Source organism: Staurois parvus, unplaced genomic scaffold (assembly GCF_062004578.1).
Source record: "Staurois parvus isolate SC_StPar_1 unplaced genomic scaffold, SC_StPar_1.0 ptg000471l, whole genome shotgun sequence".
In the NCBI taxonomy this organism is placed as follows: domain Eukaryota; kingdom Metazoa; phylum Chordata; class Amphibia; order Anura; family Ranidae; genus Staurois; species Staurois parvus.
The window spans coordinates 372806-396298 of NW_028318267.1; the positions used below are offsets into that span (position 1 = coordinate 372806).

The 23493-nt window shown below is 42.2% G+C and overlaps 2 protein-coding genes across 6 annotated transcripts in view; one reads left to right on the plus strand and one right to left on the minus strand.

Annotated features, from left to right (window-relative positions):
- The window catches only part of NMI (N-myc and STAT interactor), a 116669-nt gene that overhangs the window by 29314 nt on the left and 63862 nt on the right, over positions 1 to 23493 (plus strand). Inside the window, exon 3 of one of the 5 annotated variants that reach the window (XM_089689357.1) lies at positions 15168 to 15406. The exons of the other annotated variants lie outside the window; for them this stretch is intronic. Within the exon in view, the coding sequence (XP_089545483.1) occupies positions 15381 to 15406 (26 nt within the window). The 5' untranslated portion in view covers positions 15168 to 15380. The remainder of the gene's footprint in view (positions 1 to 15167; positions 15407 to 23493) is intronic. 5 annotated transcript variants of the gene reach the window in all.
- Positions 1 to 23493, minus strand: part of LOC149452459 (protein mono-ADP-ribosyltransferase PARP15-like) — a 42327-nt gene that overhangs the window by 14403 nt on the left and 4431 nt on the right. Inside the window, exons 2-6 of the mRNA XM_089689356.1 lie at positions 19271 to 19412; positions 14938 to 15000; positions 13798 to 14129; positions 9881 to 10001; positions 2249 to 2311 (exon numbers count right to left, since the gene is read on the minus strand). Of these exons, the coding sequence (XP_089545482.1) occupies positions 2249 to 2311; positions 9881 to 10001; positions 13798 to 14129; positions 14938 to 15000; positions 19271 to 19385 (694 nt within the window). The 5' untranslated portion in view covers positions 19386 to 19412. The remainder of the gene's footprint in view (positions 1 to 2248; positions 2312 to 9880; positions 10002 to 13797; positions 14130 to 14937; positions 15001 to 19270; positions 19413 to 23493) is intronic.

Genomic DNA, 23493 nt, shown 5'->3' on the forward strand with positions numbered 1-23493 from the left:
TAAAAATGAATTTTACATACTAAAACATTGCTGTTTCAAACCATTTCACATACATTTTGTCCCTACTGCTTTGTCCTGTGCCCTGCCTGCATTTTGACTGTTCTTTCTGCCTGGAAACTTAGAAACGTCCATGGCATCCAAAAAGCGTCCCTTTAGGTCAAAAGCGGTTTTAGACCGGCTAGAGAACAGCGATAGTAAATCAGAACCACTTGCAGAATTGAGTGATAATGATTCGTGGGGAAATTCATCATCAGACACTGAAAACGATTTTGCAACTTTGCTCAGCGATGTGCGAACTTGGCGCTATATTTCAAATTTCAGTGTTTTTCGTTTGATTATATTATTGAATTAAATTTATTATTATTATATTGTTATTTTTTATGATTATTTATTAAATTATGATTTCATGTTTCAAGTTTTAACCTACCCGGAATGTTTACTAGACTCTTGTTCGGACAGATTTCAGTGAGTTATTCCTAAATTCCAGGCCTACAATAAAAAAACTACATATTTCCATGCAAAAAAATGGTACCGCTTTCAGCACCAAAAATCTGAAGTAATCATACCGCCAGGGAGGTTAATAGAACTGTAGGGGAAAGAGGGTGCAGGGGTTTTAAGAGAAGTCAGAAGACTCTTTATGGTTCACAAAAACTATCTCTACTTTCTCTTGTTTGCTGGTCTGTACAACTGAGAAGCATATCTGCATATTAGGCAGACCCCATGCTTCCTCCAATAGGATTCTGGCACTAGATTTACTTGTACTAATAGTAAACTCGCTACAAAACAGTTCATTAAAAACTTGGTTGATTTCTTTTTATCAGAAAGGGCCCTTGTCCCCCATACCCTATCATTTTGAAAATATGCGTAAATAAAACTTTCTATTATCTCTGACACTAATACTACATGGATTAGGCCATTAATGACTCTGCAGTCTCTCTGCAACAAAAAGCAACCACAGAGACGTGATCTCTACTATTTACTCTTCCTTATTTAGTGATCTGTCAGAGCATCAGAATAGATCTTACATTGCCTGGGAAAAAGACCTGGACATGTCCCTTTCATCAGACAACTGGGACTCAGTCTGTACTTTCATTCACAAAGGCTCCATGAACATGACTTCCCAAGAATGTGGCTATAAGATCTACATGCGCTAGTATAGGACCCCCTCTCTCCTCCACAAGTATTTCCCCACTGTGTCCAATCTCTGTTGGCACTGAGGGCTAGAAGTAGACACATTACTGCACATATGGTGGTCATGTTCCAAACTGCGAGGTGAAAAAGTACACAATATTATAACTACGGTCATGGTGACAACTCTAGAATTCCCTCCAGCGTAATACTTTCTGCACCACACGTCTATTTCCAGGGAAATATACAGTAAATCCCTAGAAATGTACAAGATCACAGCAGCGAGACACTGTATCCCGTCACTGGTGCTTCACTAAACCGCCGAAAATAAAGGAATGTTCCGGAGAATAGATAAAATGGAAGAGAGAGGAACGACTCTCTAAATATACTTCCACCTGGTACAGTTGGAATCAATCTAAAATTACTACTGTCTATCAAGACTTATGTCCCCAGACGTAAGGTGTATGCTGTAATCATGGGCTCACTTGATCTTATACTGGCCATACTCTTCGACAGCCACCTCTGGGTCTAGGCAGCCCCACTGAACTGACCAGTTGCCTGCTTGCAGGGGGTAGGAAAATGAACGAACCCGTACCTCCTAATTCCAGACCCTCCCTTTGACCCTAATTCTTATCTTATGCTCACCCCCCCTCCCCTTCTTTTTCCACCCCTATCTTCCTATCACTGCTATTTTCCTTTTTCTTTCTTTCTTTTCATATAGTCCCCCGCCAGCGACTCCAAGTTGCATTTTAACTTGTGCCCTGTACATGTGAGTTTCTGATGGGATATCACTTCTTGTCTGTATTTGGTTAACCATATTTGGTCATCATTGTGACTATTGTCTTACCACTGGATTACTTGTCCCTTTTTGAGATTAGACATCACCCTGTTCTCCTTTTTCTCTATCCAGTTATATATGTATCTTTATGTCTTGCGTATAACTTCTTATGGAAAAAAAAAAGAATCTTAGCATTCGCAAAGTGTTAGCATCTGTTTGAGGCTAAAAAGCTTTCACAATTTTTATTTCTTTAAACTGGTGTACTGAGCATTTATTGTGAGCTGTTCTTAGATATGTGTATAATAGACCTCATGAGGTTAGTAACAAATAGTTTATATTTACCGATCCTACTGCATTCCTCTTTAACCGTGTCACCAGCAGCTTTCAATATAGCTCCAGAAACACCTAAAAAACGGGAATACAGAATACACATGTTAAAGGAGAAGTCCTGTTTGGTGTAAAGTCAAAATCCTCAGTCTGCAGGACAGTTCCTAAGAGTGCTGAGGTGTGGTTTTAGCAGAGTAGCTTAGTGGTACACAATCTAATGCAGCAAGCTGTGGCCTGCAGGTAGCATATGGCCGATAGGTAGGATGTGGCCCTTTTGCTTGCTTGTATGAGGCCCTTGGGGATCTATCCGTTCTTGCACCAAAAATGGGGTCCTATTCCTACCAATGACACCACAGGGCACTATGGGGTTGGTTTATTAAAGGTAAATAGACTATGCACTTTGCAAAGTGCAGTTGCACTCAGCAAGTGCAATTTAATCTAGAGCAGTGGTTCTCAACCTGTGGAACCTCAGGACCCACTTTTTTCCTTGGTCATTAAGTCGCAACCCAAAAATAATTTAATTTCTGAAACATTATAATTCATTCCACAAAACAATTTGTGCAGCATTCTACAATGTACAGTCAGGTCCATAAATATTGGGACATCGACACAATTCTAACATTTTTGGCTCTATACACCACCACAATGGATTTGAAATGAAACGAACAAGATGGGCTTTAACTGCAGACCGTCAGCTTTAATTTGAGGGTATTTACATCCACATCAGGTGAACGGTGTAGGAATTACACCAGTTTGCATATGTGCCTCCCACTTGTTAAGGGACCAAAAGTAATGGGACAGAATAATAATAAATCAAACTTTCACTTTTTAATACTTGGTTGCAAATCCTTTGCAGTCAATTACAGCCTGAGGTCTGGAACGCATAGACATCACCAGACGCTGGGTTTCATCCCTGGTGATGCTCTGCCAGGCCTCTACTGCAACTGTCTTCAGTTCCTGCTTGTTCTTGGGGCATTTTCCCTTCAGTTTTGTCTTCAGCAAGTGAAATGCATGCTCAATCGGATTCAGGTCAGGTGATTGACTTGGCCATTGCATAACATTGCACTTCTTTCCCTTAAAAAACTCTTTGGATGCTTTTGCAGTATGCTTTGGGTCATCGTCCATCTGCACTGTGAAGCGGCGTCCAGTGAGTTCTGAAGCATTTGGCTGAATATGAGCATTTACCACTGAGTAACAGTCCTTTTTCTCCCTAGCCCAAGATGCTTCTGACGTTGTCTCTGGTTCAGTAGTGACTTGACACAAGGAATGTAACTAGAGATGAGCGAAGTATTCAAAAATTCGATTCGGCTGATTCGGCGAATTCGCGGAATAAATTCGATTCGAGTCGAATATATTCGCTGCGAATTTAACATATAAAAAGGGTGTTTCTAGGCTTCAGAGAGCCTTTATATTAGTGCAGAACACTGTACCTTTAATTTAAATGCCCTTGGAGTCTGCTGGGGAAGAGAAATAATACTGTCAGTCAGTATGACATGCAGATGAGTGCCGTCGATCTTAGAATCACCGCACACTTCACTCATTTGGGCAGTCACGGGGCCAAAACCAGAGTGTGGAGCCACAGTGTGGCGGTGGAGGCAGCAGCAATGGGAGGCCATACAGCACCCTATGACAAAATGGAACCCACCAGCAGTGTGAGGAGACCTGAAAGTGGCACATGGCAGAGTGTGGCGATGGAGACAGCAGCAATGGGAGGCCGTACAGGGACCCATGACACACTCTGGACCTGGCAGCAGCATGAGGAGGCGGTACGGGGGCCCATGGCAGATTACGGGCCTGGCAGCAGCAATGGGAGGCCCGTAATCTGCCAGCACCCTATGACAAAATGGAACCCACCAGCAGTGTGAGGAGACCTGAAAGTGGCACATGGCAGAGTGTGGCGATGGAGACAGCAGCAATGGGAGGCCGTACAGGGACCCATGAGACACTCTGGACCTGGCAGCAGCATGAGGAGGCGGTACGGGGGCCCATGGCAGATTACGGGCCTAGCAGCAGCAATGGGAGGCCCGTAATCTGCCAGCACCCTATGACAAAATGGAACCCACCAGCAGTGTGAGGAGACCTGAAAGTGGCACATGGCAGAGTGTGGCGATGGAGACCGCAGCAATGGGAGGCCGTACAGGGACCCATGAGACACTCTGGACCTGGCAGCAGCATGAGGAGGCGGTACGGGGGCCCATGGCAGATTACGGGCCTAGCAGCAGCAATGGGAGGCCCGTAATCTGCCAGCACCCTATGACAAAATGGAACCCACCAGCAGTGTGAGGAGACCTGAAAGTGGCACATGGCAGAGTGTGGCGATGGAGACCGCAGCAATGGGAGGCCGTACAGGGACCCATGAGACACTCTGGACCTGGTAGCAGCATGAGGAGGCGGTACAGGGACCCATGAGACACTCTGGACCTGGCAGCAGCATGAGGAGGCGGTACAGGGGCCCATGACAGATTACGGGCCTGGCAGCAGCAATGGGAGGCCCGTAATCTGCCAGCACCCTATGACAAAATGGAACCCACCAGCAGTGTGAGGAGACCTGAAAGTGGCACATAGCAGAGTGTGGCGATGGAGACAGCAGCAATGGGAGGCCGTACAGGGACCCATGACACACTCTGGACCTGGCAGCAGCATGAGGAGGCGGTACAGGGGCCCATGACAGATTACGGGCCTGGCAGCAGCAATGGGAGGCCCGTAATCTGCCAGCACCCTATGACAAAATGGAACCCACCAGCAGTGTGAGGAGACCTGAAAGTGGCACATGGCAGAGTGTGGCGATGGAGACAGCAGCAATGGGAGGCCGTACAGGGACCCATGAGACACTCTGGACCTGGCAGCAGCATGAGGAGGCGGTACGGGGGCCCATGGCAGATTACGGGCCTGGCAGCAGCAATGGGAGGCCCGTAATCTGCCAGCACCCTATGACAAAATGGAACCCACCAGCAGTGTGAGGAGACCTGAAAGTGGCACATGGCAGAGTGAGGCGATGGAGACAGCAGCAATGGGAGGCCGTACAGGGACCCATGACACACTCTGGACCTGGCAGCAGCATGAGGAGGCGGTACGGGGGCCCATGGCAGATTACGGGCCTGGCAGCAGCAATGGGAGGCCCATAATCTGCCAGCACCCTATGACAAAATGGAACCCACCAGCAGTGTGAGGAGACCTGAAAGTGGCACATGGCAGAGTGTGGCGATGGAGACAGCAGCAATGGGAGGCCGTACAGGGACCCATGAGACACTCTGGACCTGGCAGCAGCATGAGGAGGCGGTACGGGGGCCCATGGCAGATTACGGGCCTGGCAGCAGCAATGGGAGGCCCGTAATCTGCCAGCACCCTATGACAAAATGGAACCCACCAGCAGTGTGAGGAGACCTGAAAGTGGCACATGGCAGAGTGTGGCGATGGAGACAGCAGCAATGGGAGGCCGTACAGGGACCCATGACACACTCTGGACCTGGCAGCAGCATGAGGAGGCGGTACAGGGGCCCATGACAGATTACGGGCCTGGCAGCAGCATGAGGAGTCGGTACGGAGTCCCATGGCAGATTACGGGCCTGGCAGATGACGACGAGGCTGCCAAGTGCGATCAGCCTCATCATCATCAATTAGGGTCTCCGCCTCACTACTAGCCCCCTCGGCTGCGTGTGGGTCAGGAGACAGACCTGTCTCTAGACCGGCTACCGAGCCACTCTCCTCGCCAGTACTTCTTCGCCTGGCTGCTGAAGAGGCGGATGTCTCCCCCCGTTCCTGACCGCCCTCTGTTAGCTCTTCCTCACTGTACAGTGGGGCTGAGCCCACAGCATGCGATACTTCGCTTGGTGAGGGAACACCAAAGGACAGGGGCAGGTAGAGGACACGTGATTTCAGTGGGCTTGCTCCCGGGCCATGCCAACTAACGGTTGTGTCTGACGTACCCACCGACCGTTGGCTGTAGGTGTCAGAGGTGACCTGGGAAGAGGAAGACGACCGAGTCAACCAATCGATGACGGCAGGGTTGTCGGTGGAGACACGACCGCTGGATGACACCGAGAGCACTGGCCTCTGGCTGCGACTAGTGCTGCCTCGACCCCTTCCTCTGCTGCCACGTCTGCTCGCTCCTGAAACATTGCCTCCTCTGCCACTCCTCTGCGTGTTGTCTGACATACTCTTTAATTCAACGATTCTGTGTCCCTGAGTAACAATTCTGTGTCCCTCAGTAACGATTCTGTGTCCCTGAGTAACGATTCTGTGTCCCTGAGTAACAATTCTGTGTCCCTGAGTAACAATTCTGTGTCCCTCAGTAACGATTCTGTGTCCCTCAGTAACAATTCTGTGTCCCTGAGTAACAATTCTGTGTCTGTCCCTGAGTAACAATTCTATGTCCGTGAGTAACAATTCTGTGTCTGTCCCTGAGTAACAATTCTGTGTCCCTCAGTAACAATTCTGTGTCCCTCAGTAACAATTCTGTCTGTCCCTCAGTAACAATTCTGTGTCCCTGAGTAACAATTCTGTGTCCCTGAGTAACAATTCTGTGTCCCTGAGTAACAATTCTGTGTCCCTCAGTAACAATTCTGTGTCTGTCCCTCAGTAACAATTCTGTGTCCCTGAGTAACAATTCTGTGTCCCTGAGTAACAATTCTGTGTCTGTCCCAGAGTAACGATTCTGTGTCCCTCAGTAACAATTCTGTGTCCCTCAGTAACAATTCTGTGTCTCTCAGTAACAATTCTGTGTCCCTGAGTAACGATTCTGTGTCCCTGAGTAACAATTCTGTGTCCCTGAGTAACGATTCTGTGTCCCTCAGTAACGATTCTGTGTCCGAGTAACAATTCTGTGTCTGTCCCTGAGTAACAATTCTATGTCCCTGAGTAACAATTCTGTGTCCCTGAGTAACAATTCTGTGTCCCTCAGTAACAATTCTGTGTCTGTCCCTCAGTAACAATTCTGTGTCCCTGAGTAACAATTCTGTGTCCCTGAGTAACAATTCTGTGTCCCTCAGTAACAATTCTGTGTCTGTCCCTGAGTAACAATTCTGTGTCCCTGAGTAACGATTCTGTGGCCCTAAAGTCTCTCTGGCCCTAACTCTGTCCCTAATACAGACAGGTCTGTCTCTCTTGAATGACCGGAGGCTAATGGAGAATTGTAAGATGGCCGCAATTTATAGCTCCACCATTACACAGTGCTGGCTGGCTGCTGATTGGCTAATGCGATCACATGTCATGAATGAATGCATTATGGGTCAGCGCGCCTTGTCTGCGCGCCTTCCCAGAGATCCCCGCTCCGTCGCCACACATGTCGCTGCCATTTTTGGGAAAATTCGATTCGTGCCTCCGAAGTTTGCTAATTTTCGGATTCGGCGCGAATCGAATATTTCCCAATATTCAAAACGAATTCCACTTCGCCATGTTCGATTCGCTCATCTCTAAATGTGACAGTTGTAGCCCATGTCCTGGATGCATCTGTGTGTGATGGCCCTTAAAGCACTGACACCAGCCGTAGTCCACTCCTTGTGAATCCCCCCAAATTCTTGAATGGCCTTTGCTTCACAATCCTCTCAAGGCTGCGATTACCCTGTTGTGCGGTTATCCCTGTTGCTTGTGCACCTTTTTCTACCACACTTTTTCCTTGCACTCAACTTTCCATTAATATGCTTGGATACAGCGCTCTGTGAACAGCCAGCTTCCTTTTGTGACTTACCCTCCTTGAGGAGGATGTCAATGACTGTCTTCTGGACAACTGTCAAGCCAGCAGTCTTCCCCATGATTGTGTAACCTACTGAACCAGACTCTGAGACTATTTAAGTGTTTTGAGTAAATTAGCTGATTAGAGTCTACAATATTTAACTTTTTTACAATATTCTAATTTTCTGAGACACTGAATTTTGTGTTTTCACTAGCTGTAAGCCATAATCATCAAAATTAAAAAAGAAATGCTTGAAAAATATCACTGTGTGTAATTAATATATATAATATATGAATTTCACTTTTTGAATTGAATTACTGAAATAAATAAACTTATTGATGATATTATAATTGATTGAGATATACCTGTATATGCTTGCTGTACCATGTACTTATATGAAAAGTATCCTGTTCTGTTTCTATGGCTTCCTTTGTGTGAAATCCCTGGTGTTCCTGCCAGTACCCCTGCTTTTCTATTAAAAATTGGCCTCACTAGGCATGAGAGCACAGTGTGGTTAGATTTCTAGCTGTGCTGGGAAACCAGCCTGCTCTCCTCCATAGATCAGACTTGTCTTGACACATATCCTCCTGCACAGCCATTTAATGGGAAGATTAGTTTGCTGCTTTTTCTCCTCCCCCACCTCTCTATGCAGCTGGGAACATAGGGTATGTAAACACACATATAAAAAAAAAGGAAAATGTATTTATAATTTTTTTTATATCTATACACAAATGTTTTACCTTTCATTTCTATTTTAAACTGAATGGGTTTCTTTACAAGGTGAGGGTTTATATATACTTTAATCAAGAGAAAACAGGTGGCGCACACACCTAGTGCATTATCCAAGGTTTATTGTGAGGAGTGAAAAAATAAAAACATACTCACAGACGAAGCATGTATCTAAAAAGCATAGAAAAATGACGATGGCCACAATGGCAGGCAAGGTGTTCTTACTGTCAGTGCGGTCAACTGACGCGTTTCGGGGATGAATCCCTTTCCTCAGAGCTAATGACCAGCCTCTGATGCAGATGTGTAATGAAATTTCATTGCTTTTTAGATACATGCTTTGTCTGTGAGTATGTTTTTATTCTTTCACTCCTCACAATAAACCTTGGATAATGCACTAGGTGTGTGCGCCACCTGTTTTCTCTCTATCCAGTGGCAGATTTCCCCGTCTGAGGAGGGCTGCACCCCTGAAGCATTTCCTTTGGTTGTCGCTGTCCTGGTACCCTTGGCTTCCCTTTTGGCTGTGCATATCCTGAGGCGCTGGAGAGTACATACAATATACTTTAATCAACTAAAAAAGTAAAGTTAGAGCCTCCAGCCTGTTCCTGATTAACAGGATCTGTCGTACTCTGGTCTGTCTGCACATGTCTGTCTTACAAATGTGATTAATGAGTTTGAACAGTGTTTTAAAAATGTTTGAAACTCAGTCTTTTTCAGGTCTGACCATCCACCTGTTGCCAATGCTACTTGAAGCAACTGCTTGGAATCATATTCATGCCAGCCCTTGCCTTACTTGCTTGTTGGCTGTAAAAGCTGGGCTTTCATTGAGTTGCTGCTTGGGATAAAATGCTTTGACATCTACACTGCTAGCAGCTATTGCAAAGGTCTGTTGCTTCAGCGTTTCAATAGGAGAGAATCCACCCCTAAAGCAACACAGAGGGCCCATAACTTGTGTCATGCAACTCTAACCCTTCCTGTAAGGCTAACACTAACCCTTCCTTTAACCCTAACACTAACCCTCAAGTCAGCCTTCCATTTAACCCTCACTCCAACCTTTCTTGTGACCCTAACACCCCTTGTTTGCACACTCACCTCTCTTTTTGTGAAACACCAACCCTTCCTGCACCAAAATATACCAGCTCCAAGACTTCATCTCTATAATCTACTGATCTGTATGATACATAATAAAGAGTACTGATGAAGAAAACTAAATTGTTTACTGCTGTTATAGATCCATTGTAGATACTTACCACGAGATTGATTTAATTTCTGATTTGTAAGGTTCAAAATGCAGTCCACAGCTTGGTCCGTGATATCTCCTTTTATTAACTCTATTGTTTTTCCAAACGCAGTGAAGTGAGGATAATTGGTCTAAATCAAAAGTAAAAAAAATCAAACTTAGATCATTTAATGTGGCAAATATTGTGACAAATGTGAAACAGAAAGTGAGGTTTCTCTATATATTTTTCTAAACTTGACCAGCATTATAATTGTACTCCAGGGAAGACAGTCAACATTTATTCTAGCAACTATCTAAACAAACTATCTAAATAAAGTCCGCACTAACATAATAACATATTATTTAAAAAATACCATTCTTTTACTGTACAATTACATATGGAAATTATATCTCCCTGATGAAGGTGCTGCTGTGTGTGTTATCATTCCCTGCAATTACTATGACTATTGTTTTAAAGAACTTTTTTTATTGCCAGAGATCAGAAAAAGCCATTACAAACAATATCTTGACAGATCCATAGGTAGCATACAGGAAATGAATACCTCAAAGTATATACAGTCACAGTGGTTCCCATTATAGATGACTAGGGATGATGGACTGTTAAAGCAAACCAAAGAGCTGTACACAAGCTGTTGTCCAGCAAAAGATTTTAAGGGGTTTTTTTTATTAAAAGGGAAATATCAAACCAAATAACTAAACAGCAAGTAAAGCATTTCAAACCCAGAAAACCATTGGAGAGTATTATGTTGTCTAATACACTGTGTGCAGGGGTTCTGAAAACCCCTCTCCATTTGTCCCTCAATTCAACCATAGCATAAATTACTCATTCCACAGGAGCCTCTTCCAGGGTCACTGGAGAGTCCTCCCAATGGAACCATACATTAGTAATATTTTTGGGGTATCCATGAGCCTCGTATGTCATTCTATAAAGCGGAACGTCCGCATTACCTGGTTGTTTCTACATTAAGAATTTCTGTATATAGCCATCTCCTAGCAATGAGGTTTCAGACATAAAAGAAAAGAAGTCTAATAAACAGTTTTGTAGCATTACTTATTTCCTCATCAATGACACCCAACAAACATAAAAGGGGGTTACATATGTTTAGGAAGCCAAAATTGTCAGCTATAAATTCTGTCACCTGAGACCACAAAGGCACTCCCAAGTCATATGTATAAAAGTGCCTTCAAATAACTGACACTTGTGACATAAAACTTGAGTCCCTTGAGTCTGTACTATGACTATTGTTATGATACCATATGCAGAATGATATAAAAGGGCACAATTTGTATTTTTACCACCAGAGCTTCACTTTGTGTTTATGTTGTAAAACATAGATTTGTCTTTTTTTAGGATAAGATGTTAGTGCCAACATATTTTAGGTTTAACATCATGGGGTTGATTTACTAAAGGTAAATAGACTTTGCACTTTGCAAAGTGCAATTTCACTCTGCAAGAGCAGTTGCTCCAGAGCTTAATAAATCAGCAAAAGCTCTGCTGACTTCGATCATCCAATCATGTGCAATCAAGTGCTTTTTTTTTTTAACTTTCCTTACAGGTGATCGGGTATTCCTTACAAAGTGAATCTTTATCTCATTTACAAAGCTCTGGAGCAATTGCACTTGCAGAGTGCAACTGCACCTTGTATGGTGCACAATTTATTTACCTTTTGTAAATGAACTGCTATGTTAGTATTAATTGCTCCACTTGCCTCCAGGCTGATCACCAAAGTTTAATCTAATTATTTTTTGGCTGTGCCAGTATATTTTTATTTTGTAATTCTTTTAAAAGAATTACAAATCTTAAAAAAAAATTAAAAATTTAAAATTTTTCTTAAATTATATATTGAAAGTCCACACTTTTTTTCATTTTGCATAGTGCAGGGATTGGATAAAATTCCTGTTCCATTGGGAAGGTAGAAGATAATTCTCCAAATTAGGGCAATTCCACCTAGACTGTTGTCACTATAACAAGTGTCCCCAGTGGAAGATTGTACTTCTATTTCTGGTGGCAACTTGAAATATCAGCAATGGTCTTCAGGGCAAAAGAGGGGGTCAATCTTCCCAGCGAGGACAAAGACAGCAATAAAAGTCTTACAGTGGTTCTGAATATTCCACAATATCCAACACTAAAAACAACGTTGACTTTAATTTAAGTAAACCTTAAGCTTCAATTTAAATGTACAATAAATAAAAAAAACTAAAGTCAAAGTCAAGATTAAATTATCTCTATCATGGAAGACTAGGCTTTGCAATAGGATCTTCTGTGTTCCCCAGCCCCCCCAGGGGCTTGAGTCATCATCCTTTTCTGGTGGGATTTCTATAAATGCAATTATGCCCTTCATCATTCACATCTAGAACATATTAACTAAGGTTTCATTGATGAGAGCTCTGTTTCAGGACAGAATACATAGAAAGCTTAGTTAACATGTAGGCAAACAGCCAAAGTTAAAATACATTTGTGTGAACTATCCAACCTGCCAAAAAATATTGTCATGTAGCAGCCACCCCTGCCAGACGCATAACAAAGCCCTGGCCTTTTATTTTTTCGAATTATACAAGCTGTGATCGGATACTAAATAAACAAAAGCTCACTAATAGGGCCATCTCATTGCTTTCTCCTCCAATCAGCAAGCTCCATTTATCAGAAAATGGAAAACATAAAACAGTGCAGCGCTACACATTCCTATAACAAATGAACATATAATATATGCTAATCCAATATATCTCATCCCTTATAAGAATATAGTACTGTGGTCACTCCCAGTGACATTTAAAATACTAAATACTTGAGTGTCCTAATAAGTGAAACACAACAAATCTTCATGCAGGTGCTCCAAACTGAGTGTGAATGCACAGTGACAGGGGTGCCCCCTCACCTTCCTGCCCAGGCCCCTCAGGACCAATAAGCTAAAAGTGCCTCTTTATGTTCCTCCAAAACCGTGGAATCCTCCTCAACAATAGTGGTGGTACTCTCCTCCTCTGGTAGATTTTGTATCCAGTTAATACCTCCCGGTACTAGGACAGGTGCCTCTCCATAAACATGCCCAGTAAAGCAAAAAGATCCAACATAGTGTAAAACCGATTAACTTTATTACAAGCCACACTACAGTTGTCTACTCACATTTATGCAGCTAGTCATCAGCGTTTTGCTACACCACACCATAGGTGTACTGTCTGTGTGGATCCTAATAGGGTGCACCAAGATGGCACCTACGCCGGATATGACATCACTGCGCGGTCCGTTTAAGCCCCTCCCACTGGCGTATCTACGCGTCACGTCACGATTTGTGCACGTGACTTCCTCAGGATATACTGGATTCACACTCAGTTTGGAGCACCTGCATGAAGATTTGTTGTGTTTCACCTATTAGGACACTCAAGGACTTAGTATTTTAAATGTCACTGGGAGTGACCACAGTACTATATTCTTATAATGGATGAGATATATTGGATTAGCATATATTATATGTTCATTTGTTATAGGAATTTGTAGCGCTGCACTGTTTTATGTTTTCCATTTTCTGACTGTGTTTGGTGCCTGGGTTGTGGCACTTAATTGCTGGCTGCTTAGCATTTTAACGTTATAATAGCGCAGGGGGTACTATATATCAAAGCTCCATTTATCAAATTCAAAATTGTCAATGCAGTAAAGTCTGATTGGTTGGCAGTGCTGCCCACTCCATTGCAAGGCTAAATGCTGATGTGAGTTAATTATGGCAGGCTAGTACAAAGATAGACTAAGGTACTATTTAAAATTACCGTATGTATGAGTATTTTTTCTTTTTAAAAACCACATAATTGGCTTAACTTATTTCTTTTGTATTTGGCTACAATTGCATTTTATCTTGCTACATTCAATAGCTTATTTGCATTTTATAGGAACAAAAATGTGAAATCTTAATAAGATCATTAAATCCTTCCATATACCTGGTAGTTTTGAAAAAACTTTAAGTACTCATCATAAACATTCTTTTCTCCAGCGATGATGACAATCTTTGAGATGATTGTCATGACAGATGGATTAGTCATGTAATCTTCAATCCCTTTTATAATTAATTTAATGGATGTCTGGGGATCAAGATTATCAGTTCCAAGGGGTGGGAAACTAACAGACGCCATATTGAACAGGTCGCAGGCCTTCAGAGCTTTTTTCGTCAAAGTCACAATGGTCTCCTCTGTTACATCTCTCAAGTGAATTATTCTTTGGGACTCCAAATTTCCAGCCACAGTTACAACATGTCCATCATTGGGGAGCGTGCCTGGAGGCAAAAGGATTAGTTAGTTATATTTCCTTCTGGTAATAATAATTCTGAATACTATGATACTATTTCAAAAGCTTTAGAAGATGTAGAGTAGCATTGGTCCATATGTTGGCTATAGTCACAACGGTTGTCATGTGTACTTGTTTGTGGCCATACTGAGTGACCTTTACTGTTTATGGCAGCAGTAGACAGACACATTCCCAACTGATTGTTCTTGTGGGCAGTTATTAGTTGCAGAGGTTAAATTGTTTTTGTTCCTTTATATAAGCTGCCACCATGGGGATTTGCCTCCTTACTCTCTTCCAAGTTTGTAGCATAAACATGCATGAATTTCACTGGTATAATCAACCATTTTTACTGAATGAAATTGATTCATTCAATGTGTACAGTTGTGGTTAGCTGTGATTGGCGACAGCTAATCACATGGTACAAATGCGATTGGCCTTTTCTGTACCATGTGATCACTGTGATCAATCACAGAGCTCAACACTATTGTCCACAATGGATGGCATGAATGAATGCCATCCATGGTGTACAATTGTCATGTGATCTGCTGCGTCTGCCTGGGACGACGTCATATAATGTCCACCCGGAACGGTGAACTGGTTAAAATACAGTAAACACAATCATATAATAGGGATTAGGGAACCTAAAAAAAATTAAATAGAAAATAGGGTTCAAAAGGAGTTTTTCTTGCATTCTTTACTGGATCTAAATGTTCTGTAATTATTGTTGAATATAATATTTTATTTGGCTATATTATTAATGATAATAATAATAATAATGATTTAGAACTTTTTCATACTTAAACGTGCACATTCTTGCTTCACAGTATCCCCCGCTGCTGCCAGAATATCTTTGCATATACCTGAGAATAAAAAAAATGTAAATTTATATATTGGATACATACTGCAAGAGTCAGCTTCATAACCTGAACTCTAGTTTAAAGCTGAACTCCAGGATAAGCTAAAATTGTCAAAATAAAAAACATGTGATCCTATTTGAATTTAGGTGTGCTTTGTGTATTTTTTCCAGGGCTGTGAAGTAATCCAACATGAACATTTTCCTTTGTGCAGGAGCTTCCTGTAATAAAGACCGATTGCTGCTACTCTCTCTCCCTGTGCAAGACAACTGGTCTTGCCTCCACCCCCTCCTGTAGATTTCTGCTGGCAGTCTATACTGTGTGGGGCGTGTTGGGTCCCTCTTACAACTCTTCTCAGTACAAGTTTTGTACCACACAGTGATGTGATGATGTTACTGCTTCTTTTACAGAGGTAAACCCGGGTTTGCAAAGGTACACACAAAGCGGATTTAAATCTTTTATTGCTATTGAGAAATATATTTTAATCAAAGCTTTTGTTCTTAGAGTGCAGCTTTAACTCCAGGCAGATATTAAAAGCATCAGTTAAAGTGTCATTAAACCCAGACTATAAAAAACTCTCATTGCATGCTACGTAGCAGAGAATGCATACTCACAAAGCCACTAAAGCATTGGTTTCCTGTAGCGTGAATTATACTTGCTTGATCCTGCCTTCAGCTGTCCCTCCCATATTCTCTATGTCCCCATTGCAGGCTGAGATTGTGCAGACCAGCTGTTATCATCTACTGGGCATGCTCCAGTTTAAAGAGGAGCTCCAGTCTCCCCCCAAAAATTTAAAGTCAGCAGATACTAATACTGTAGCTCCTGACGTTTATTAAAAGGATACTTACCTGTCCAGGGATCCAGTGATGTCCTCACCTCAGCCAATTCTTCAACCAGCATTGGTTCAAGGTACTGGCATCTTAGTTAAGGAAAACCGGCAGTGAAGCCTTGTGGCATTCTGAATTTTTTTCGCTGCCAATAAACGCCCCTCCATGTTGTCCATGAACACATAGGTGTTTAGAGGAGTTAAGAGGAAGGGGTGTTTGGAGGAAGAAAAAAACCCTTTCCTTCTGAATTTAGAAGAGGAGTGTTTTGGCATAAAAAAAATGCCAAAAGACGCAAAAACTCACCTATGCACTAGGGGTGGTTTTTTTTCCGTTTAAATGGCCAGAATAAATTATTATTCTGGCCAATGAGACTAAGAAATTCACAAACACCTGACATGCATAAACGTGCCTAAACGCATTTACAAAAACACATCTCAGGCGCTTTTTTACAGCTGCTTTTTTCCTGTCAGGAGAAAAGCATTTAGGAGAGTGCCAGTGTGCAGTTCATTTCATTCCGAATCAAAATTCAAACTAAATTTTCGTTATGCTGCATTCAAATTTCCAAATTACAATAGTTACATGTTTAAAGAAATCTGAAATAACAAAACAAAATGTCAGAAAATATGAATTATCCGAATTTGATTAAAAAATTAAATAGAAAATAAAAGAATAGAATAGAATGGAAAAGAAAAGAATAGATTATATCAGAATGGAATAGAATATAAAATAATAGAATAGAAAAAATAGAACAGATTAGCATAGAATAGAATAAAATAGAAAGAATATAGTCGTCTTTCGAAGTTTGAAATTTGAATAGAATAAAATAGAAAGAATATAGCCATTTTCCAAAATTCAAATTTCAAAAAAAGAATAGAATAAAACAGATAATAATATATTGAGTAGAAAATAATAGAAAAAAAATAAAAAAATAAAATAGAAAAAAAATAAAAAAGATTATCAAATTATAATAAAAAATATAAAATTAGAAAATACAATAGAAAGATTATAGCCGCCTTCCGAAATTCAAATTTTGAATACAATAGAACCAGCTATTCTTCACAATAAATTTGGATCGATCCAATATTTTCGATTTGAATACTTCGAATCCATTGGAAAATTTTGAAACTGGTCAAAAACGAACAAACTAAATGAAACAAATTTTGTTACAAATGCAACAAAATTAGTGACTTAATGAATCAATCCGAAACAAAACTAATTTTTTCGTTCTGCACATGGCTATTTAGAACAGTGGTGGTTAACATTTCTGATTTAGGTCCACCCAAGGTCTACACATAATATGCAGTGAATGTGATACTACATAACTGTCAGAGTGTAGACAAGCTACAAGAGGTGGTCAAAGACTACACAAGGGGTTGTAGGAGTTGGAGACTGGGGACATGTTGCAGGAGACAGTCAAGGAGTAGGCAAATTACATGAGAATAGATAGGAAGGTATATTATATTTACTTGTTTAAAACCTTATCTTTTGCATTTCTTCAGGTACTTCCTGGTTTTTGGCCTAGGCCAAAAATGATGTCATAAATACCAGGAGTATTTCATGGGCATTTTTTCCTTCATCTGGAGCAGGGGAGGAGGGGCTTTATCTAAGCACACCCTCCAGCCTCCAACTAAGGGCACATGGATTCCAAGAAGTAAAAGCTACATGAATCATCTGCCCTTACTCAAAATGGCTGTGGCTAGAAAAGTTTTTCAAAGTGATTTCTCAGCGAAATAAAGCATGGATACATGGATGGTTGGGTGAGCTTGCTTTGAATATTTACCACCTCCTGCCCGCCATATAGTAATATGATGGACGCAAGGTGGTTCTCTCATTCTGGGAGGACGTCATATGACTCCCTCCCATTCTAACTGCGCATGTGCGGCTCCCATAGCGCGCAGCGTGGCGATCGGCAGTGCGCTGTGTCCCTCGGACACAGCGGATCACCAATCCACGGACAGAGCCGAAGATGTCGGCTCGGTCATGTGATCAGCTGTGTCCAATCACAGCTGATCACATGTAAACAGGGAAATTACGGTTATCTGCATTTCTCTCCCCACGAGCTGTCACGCTGACAGCTCAAGAGGAGAGGAGAGCCGGTAATCGACATTCTGCGGAGGGGACATCTACACTGATCATCAGAGCACTGATGACCAGTGTGCCCTGATGATCAGTGTAGCCCCAGCAGTGCCACCTGTCAGTGTCCATCAGTGCCAGCTGTCTCTGCTCATCAATGTCACGTGCCAGTGCCCATCAGTGCCACATCAATGCCAAATATCAGTGCCTACCAGTGCACATCAATGCCACATATCAGTGCCCATCTGAGCTGCCTTTCAGTGTCACCTAGCAGTGCCAGTCAGTGTCACCTATCAGTGCGCATCAGTGCCGCCTAACAGTGCCAGTCAGTGCCGACTAACAGTGCCATATATCAGTGCCATATATCAGTGCTGTCTTTCAGTGTCCATCAGTGCAGCCTATCAGTGCCCATCACTGCAGCCTCATTAGCGCACATCAGTGAAGGAGAAAAATCACTTATTTACAAAATTTTATAACAAAACCAAAGAAAAAACATTTTTTTCCAAAATTTTCAGTGTTTAAGAAAAAATAAAAAAACCCAGAGTTGATTAAATACCACCAAAATAAAGCTCTGTCACAAAAAATGATAAAAATTTCATATGGGTACAGTGTTGCATGACAGCGCTGAAAGCTGGAAATTGGCCTGGGCAGGAAGGGGGGTATAAGTGCCCTGTAGGCTAGAGGTTAAAAATGAGTTGAATAGTGTGTCCAGTTTGTGATGCTCAGATACAGTTTAGTCCCACATTAATGCAAATATTGATCGGGTAAACTGTCTGAGCAATATGCGGCATGTTTCAGTGCCTTGACCATTGTCCCAGGTGTTTTCCTTCAGGGTGGTTCCTTTTCTCTTGCAGTGTCCTATACATCCACCCTTGCATGCAGGGACTAGAGTTTTGTCTCTCTACACTGTGTGCATCAATAGAAACCCACAGCAGCATGGCCTAGGATGGCACTGTTCCTCCCTCCTCATCCCCTTCCCCCCTCCTTCTCCAAACTAACAGACTAGCTAGCTGAAGGCTGGACTGTCAACTGTTGACTCTTTTCTGTGAAAACAGAAACTTCAGGAAAGCAGAACTGAAAGCAGGAGTCAGCAGCATTGAAAGCTGGGGTGGGAATTTTAGCAAATAGTTTACTGGGGAATGTTTTTATTTTATTGTGCTCAATATGTTAAGTTAAAAAATGTTTTCGGGTTTAATGCTACTTTAACCATAAAACTTACTTTTGACATAATCCAGCGAGGTGGAAAAGTGTTATCTAATAGTTCATCAATGTACCTATTTGTCTGCGTAGAGATCACCTGCTTACCAGCCATTATGAGTCACACCCTAAAAACCAACCAAAGAAACCCGTATAACAAGTTTTTTGCAAAGTCTTACCAGTGTTTTGATCCAGCGTTGCATTGGTGGGGTTTACTATGGCGTCTGTCTTTTCACATGTGATTCTTCCAAATTTCACTTGCACAGAGGTATCACAAACCACCACCTCACACATAGTGATCGCTTTGTCTCCAGCAACCCACTGAAACAGTTCACAACAATTAGATATTGTCCTCATGTGAAAATGCCTTAAAGTGCTTGTAAACCTTAGACATGAAATATGAACAAAGCATCTCCTTCTATAGTGTGTACTTGTCTCAATTAGGAGCATTAAGTGTCATTTCTGTCAGCTGCCTCCTTCCTCTGCTTTCTGTACGAGTCACTTCTGACAAGTTTTCCTGACACCAAGAGAAAAATGGTGACAGCAAAGGGAGCTCCAACACACAGCCTGTGATTAAGAGCCGCAGCTCTTTCCTGGTGTGCTGTGTGTGTCTATCCACTCCAATCAGCTCTCAGAGCTCTCCTAAGTCTAGGTTCACACCTATGCAGGTTGCGTTTTGAGGCGTTTCTGAATTGCATGTTGCGTTGTGTTTTTGCCAGGTTTTTGATGTGTTTTACATTTTTATTTCATTTTTTTAAATTTTTCTTGTTGCTAGGCAGGTTTTAAACACAAAACATATCAAAAATGCAGCAAAACGAAATATATGCTTTATCTGCAACGTTCTCATTGAAGTCTATGGAACCAAAAATGAAACGTTTTGCATTAAAAAAAAGTCCCTGACTCTTTCCAAAAAAGCAGCGGGTGAAAATGCAGAGTTGTGAACATGTCCCATAGGAAATCATGTTAAATGGACTGTACTGCGTTTCTGCAAAACGCAAGATGCTGCAGAAAACGCTTAGGTGTGAACCTAGGGTTACTGAGCTCTGCAGTGTGTAATTTCAGCTCTCTGCCCCCTTTTTTCTGAACTCTCAGACAAACTTTATAAATTATGCACCTTGAACGACTGTAGAGAAGAGAAGACCGCAGATAAACAGGTTTACAACCACTTTAAAATGACAGCTAAAACATAAATACAACAAACAATATCATTGTGCTTAAAAGGTCAGTTCACACCAAATAGATATTTGAACTTTTTCTGAATATTACATGGTTAGATAATTATGTGATCGATTCGGTTTAAAAAAAAAAGCTTGATGTCCCCCATGTCTAAAGTATAACTCCAGCCAAAACATTTTTTTTTCTAGCTTTTGGATAGAATAAGAAATGAGTTAGAACCCGTCAGATATTTTATTGTTGGCCAATTCACCCTCACTATTTGTCCTGTTGACCATTCATATCGAACAGAAATTGAAAGGAATTCAAAATGTTTCAGCAAGAAAGAATGTTTACTATGCACGTGAGAGCAGCTGAAAAAACACTGACCTCAAATCAACCATAAAATAAAACGAAAGACAAAAAAGTCCCTAATGAAAAAGAAAAAAAAAAGGGGATTATCCGAATATCTAGCAATCAGGGTTAAAGTACAGTTTCCAACCTTTACCTAATCTTTCTCTCTATGAAGATTGTCAGCTTTTCCTATCATCTTCCTCCCACAGGCTTCCAATATGCTGACACTGTGGCTGCTCTGTGTCTCCCCCCCTACTTTTATTATTATTAAGCTCGTAAGAGTAGGGCCCTCTTACCCCTCGTACGCTGTCTGTCTTTGTTGTACTGTGCCATGTATTGTCCCCCCCTATTGTACAGCGCTGAGCAAACCCTTTGGCGCTATATAAACTCGTAGTAATAATAATAATAATAATTATTATACCGGATTTATATAGCGCCAACATACTATACTCTGATTAAAAATTGTTACTTACATTTTTTTGAGCCGTGTACAGTATATGGATTAAAGTGCGGAAACTTTTTGCAGACTCATATATATATATATATATATATATATATATATATATATATATATAATTATTATTATACAGGATTTATATAGCGCCAACAGTTTGCGCAGCACTTTAGAAAATGAAGGTAGACATTAAAATTACAATACAATTTGGTACAAGAGGAAACAGAGGGCCCTCCCCGTTAGAGCTTACAATCTAGGAGATATATAATGAAGGTGCTCTATCCAAAAGCCCTCTGTGTGGGCCCTTCAAGCCTGATGGTCATAGTTCAAAAGCCGTGCAATGCATTATTTATGTACTGCGTGACCTATGCACAAAAGTGCACCTGGATTGTGAATCTCAATCCCAATGGATTCACCACAAACCCATGGCGGCAGCAAACCCGAACCTTTTCCCTAGTGTTAATTATAGACCCCGTTCAGTTGCAGCGCTCTACATTTTAGGATAGCTCAGCAGAGTGCAGTGTACATAACAGTATCACAGAACAACGCCTTGTATTTTTAAAGAATGTAAACCACTGTTGGCTTTGCTTTACCCTGTTATGGTTACTCAGGAGCTGGAAGACAACATGTGTTACCAGCAGGGAGGAGCGTGGATGAACCCAAAAGGCAGCTGTCAGTGTCGGGCCAATGAGGTGCAGGTGGGGAATTCCCCACCCCGCGGCTTCACATACACAATGGGGCAGGGATGCTGGTGACATCATTACCCTAATATGGCTACATGGCTATATTAGGTTACTGACATCACTGCAACTCATTGGTGCGGCAATGACAGCTACTTCTCAGGTTCAGCCGAGCATGGGTTTCGAACCGACTCTGGAGCCAAACCCAAGTGCTTGTCCCGAGTTCCCAGGAAGCTCCAAGAGATTTCAAAGCTGCAAATGTCAGATGTTAAGGTAGAACTAGAGTTAAAACGTTTTTTCTATTTTGGAGGGGAGGATAAAAACCCCTGTTAATTTTTTTTCCCACCTCCATCCCATTATGGAGTTTACCCTTCACTTCCTGTCCCATAGCAAAACAGGAAGTGAGGGAAAATCCCTCCAAAGTGAGAGAATCACTGGTTGTCACCAGAACTAGAGTCCCCATTGGAAGATTTCCCCTCTATGACTGTTCTGGGCACAACAACATACACTGTACTGTCTAAGCAGTAACCCAATACACAGTACTGCCTAAGCGGTTCCAAATACATTGTACTGCCTAAGGGGTTCCCAATACACTGTACTGCCTAAACGGTAACCCAATACACTGTACTGCCTAAGCGGTTCCAAATACATTGTACTGTCTAAGCGGTAACCCAATACATTGTACTGTCTAAGCGGTAACCCAATACATTGTACTGCCTAAGCGGTAACCCAATACATTGTACTGCCTAAGCGGTAACCCAATACATTGTACTGCCTAAGCGGTAACCCAATACACTCTACTGCCTAAGCGGTTCCAAATACATTGTACTGCCTAAGCGGTAACCCAATACAATTCACTGGGGCTAGGCCAAAGGTGGAAGAGCAGAGTGAGTGGAGCCGAGGGAGCGGCCATGAGACTCAGGGAAGGGAGCTGGGATGGTGAGTCTCTCTCCTTCTCTCCTGGGGGGGGGCATTGGGGGTGTTTAGGGAAGCAGGGTGGGGTTGGGGGGGGTGGCAGAATTATTGTGCTTGTGATTGCATACCTCCTTTCTTGTGTTTTTATACTACATGCCATGATGTTGTTGCCTAAGCAGTTCCCAATACACTGTACTGCCTAAGCGGTTCCCCAATACACTGTACTGCCTAAGGGGTTCCCCAATACACTGTACTACCTAAGGGGTTCCCAATACACTGTACTGCCTAAGCGGTAACCCAATACACTGTACTGCCTAAGCGGTTCCCAATACACTGTACTGCCTAAGCGGTTCCCAATACACTGTACTGCCTAAGGGGTTCCCAATACACTGTACTGCCTAAGGGGTTCCAAATACACTGTACTGTCTAAGCAGTAACCCAATACACAGTACCGCCTAAGTGGTTCCCAATACATTGTACTGCCTAAGTGGTTCCAAATACATTGTACTGCCTAAGCAGTAACCCAATACACTGTACTGCCTAAGGGGTTCCCAATACACTGTACTGCCTAAGGGGTTCCAAATACACTGTACTGCCTAATCAGTTCCCAATACACTGTACTGCCTAAGGGGTTCCCAATACACTGTACTGCCTAAGGGGTTCCCAATACACTGTACTGCCTAAGGGGTTCCCAATACACTGTACTGCCTAAGGGGTTCCCAATACCGATGACTGTATTTTGTTGTAAATGGTTATGTTGTTTGTATCGGCCACACTTGCTGTACTAACTCTTCCTCTTTTAATAAAACTGTTCTGTGAAAGAAAAAAAAATGCAGGATTGGAAAAA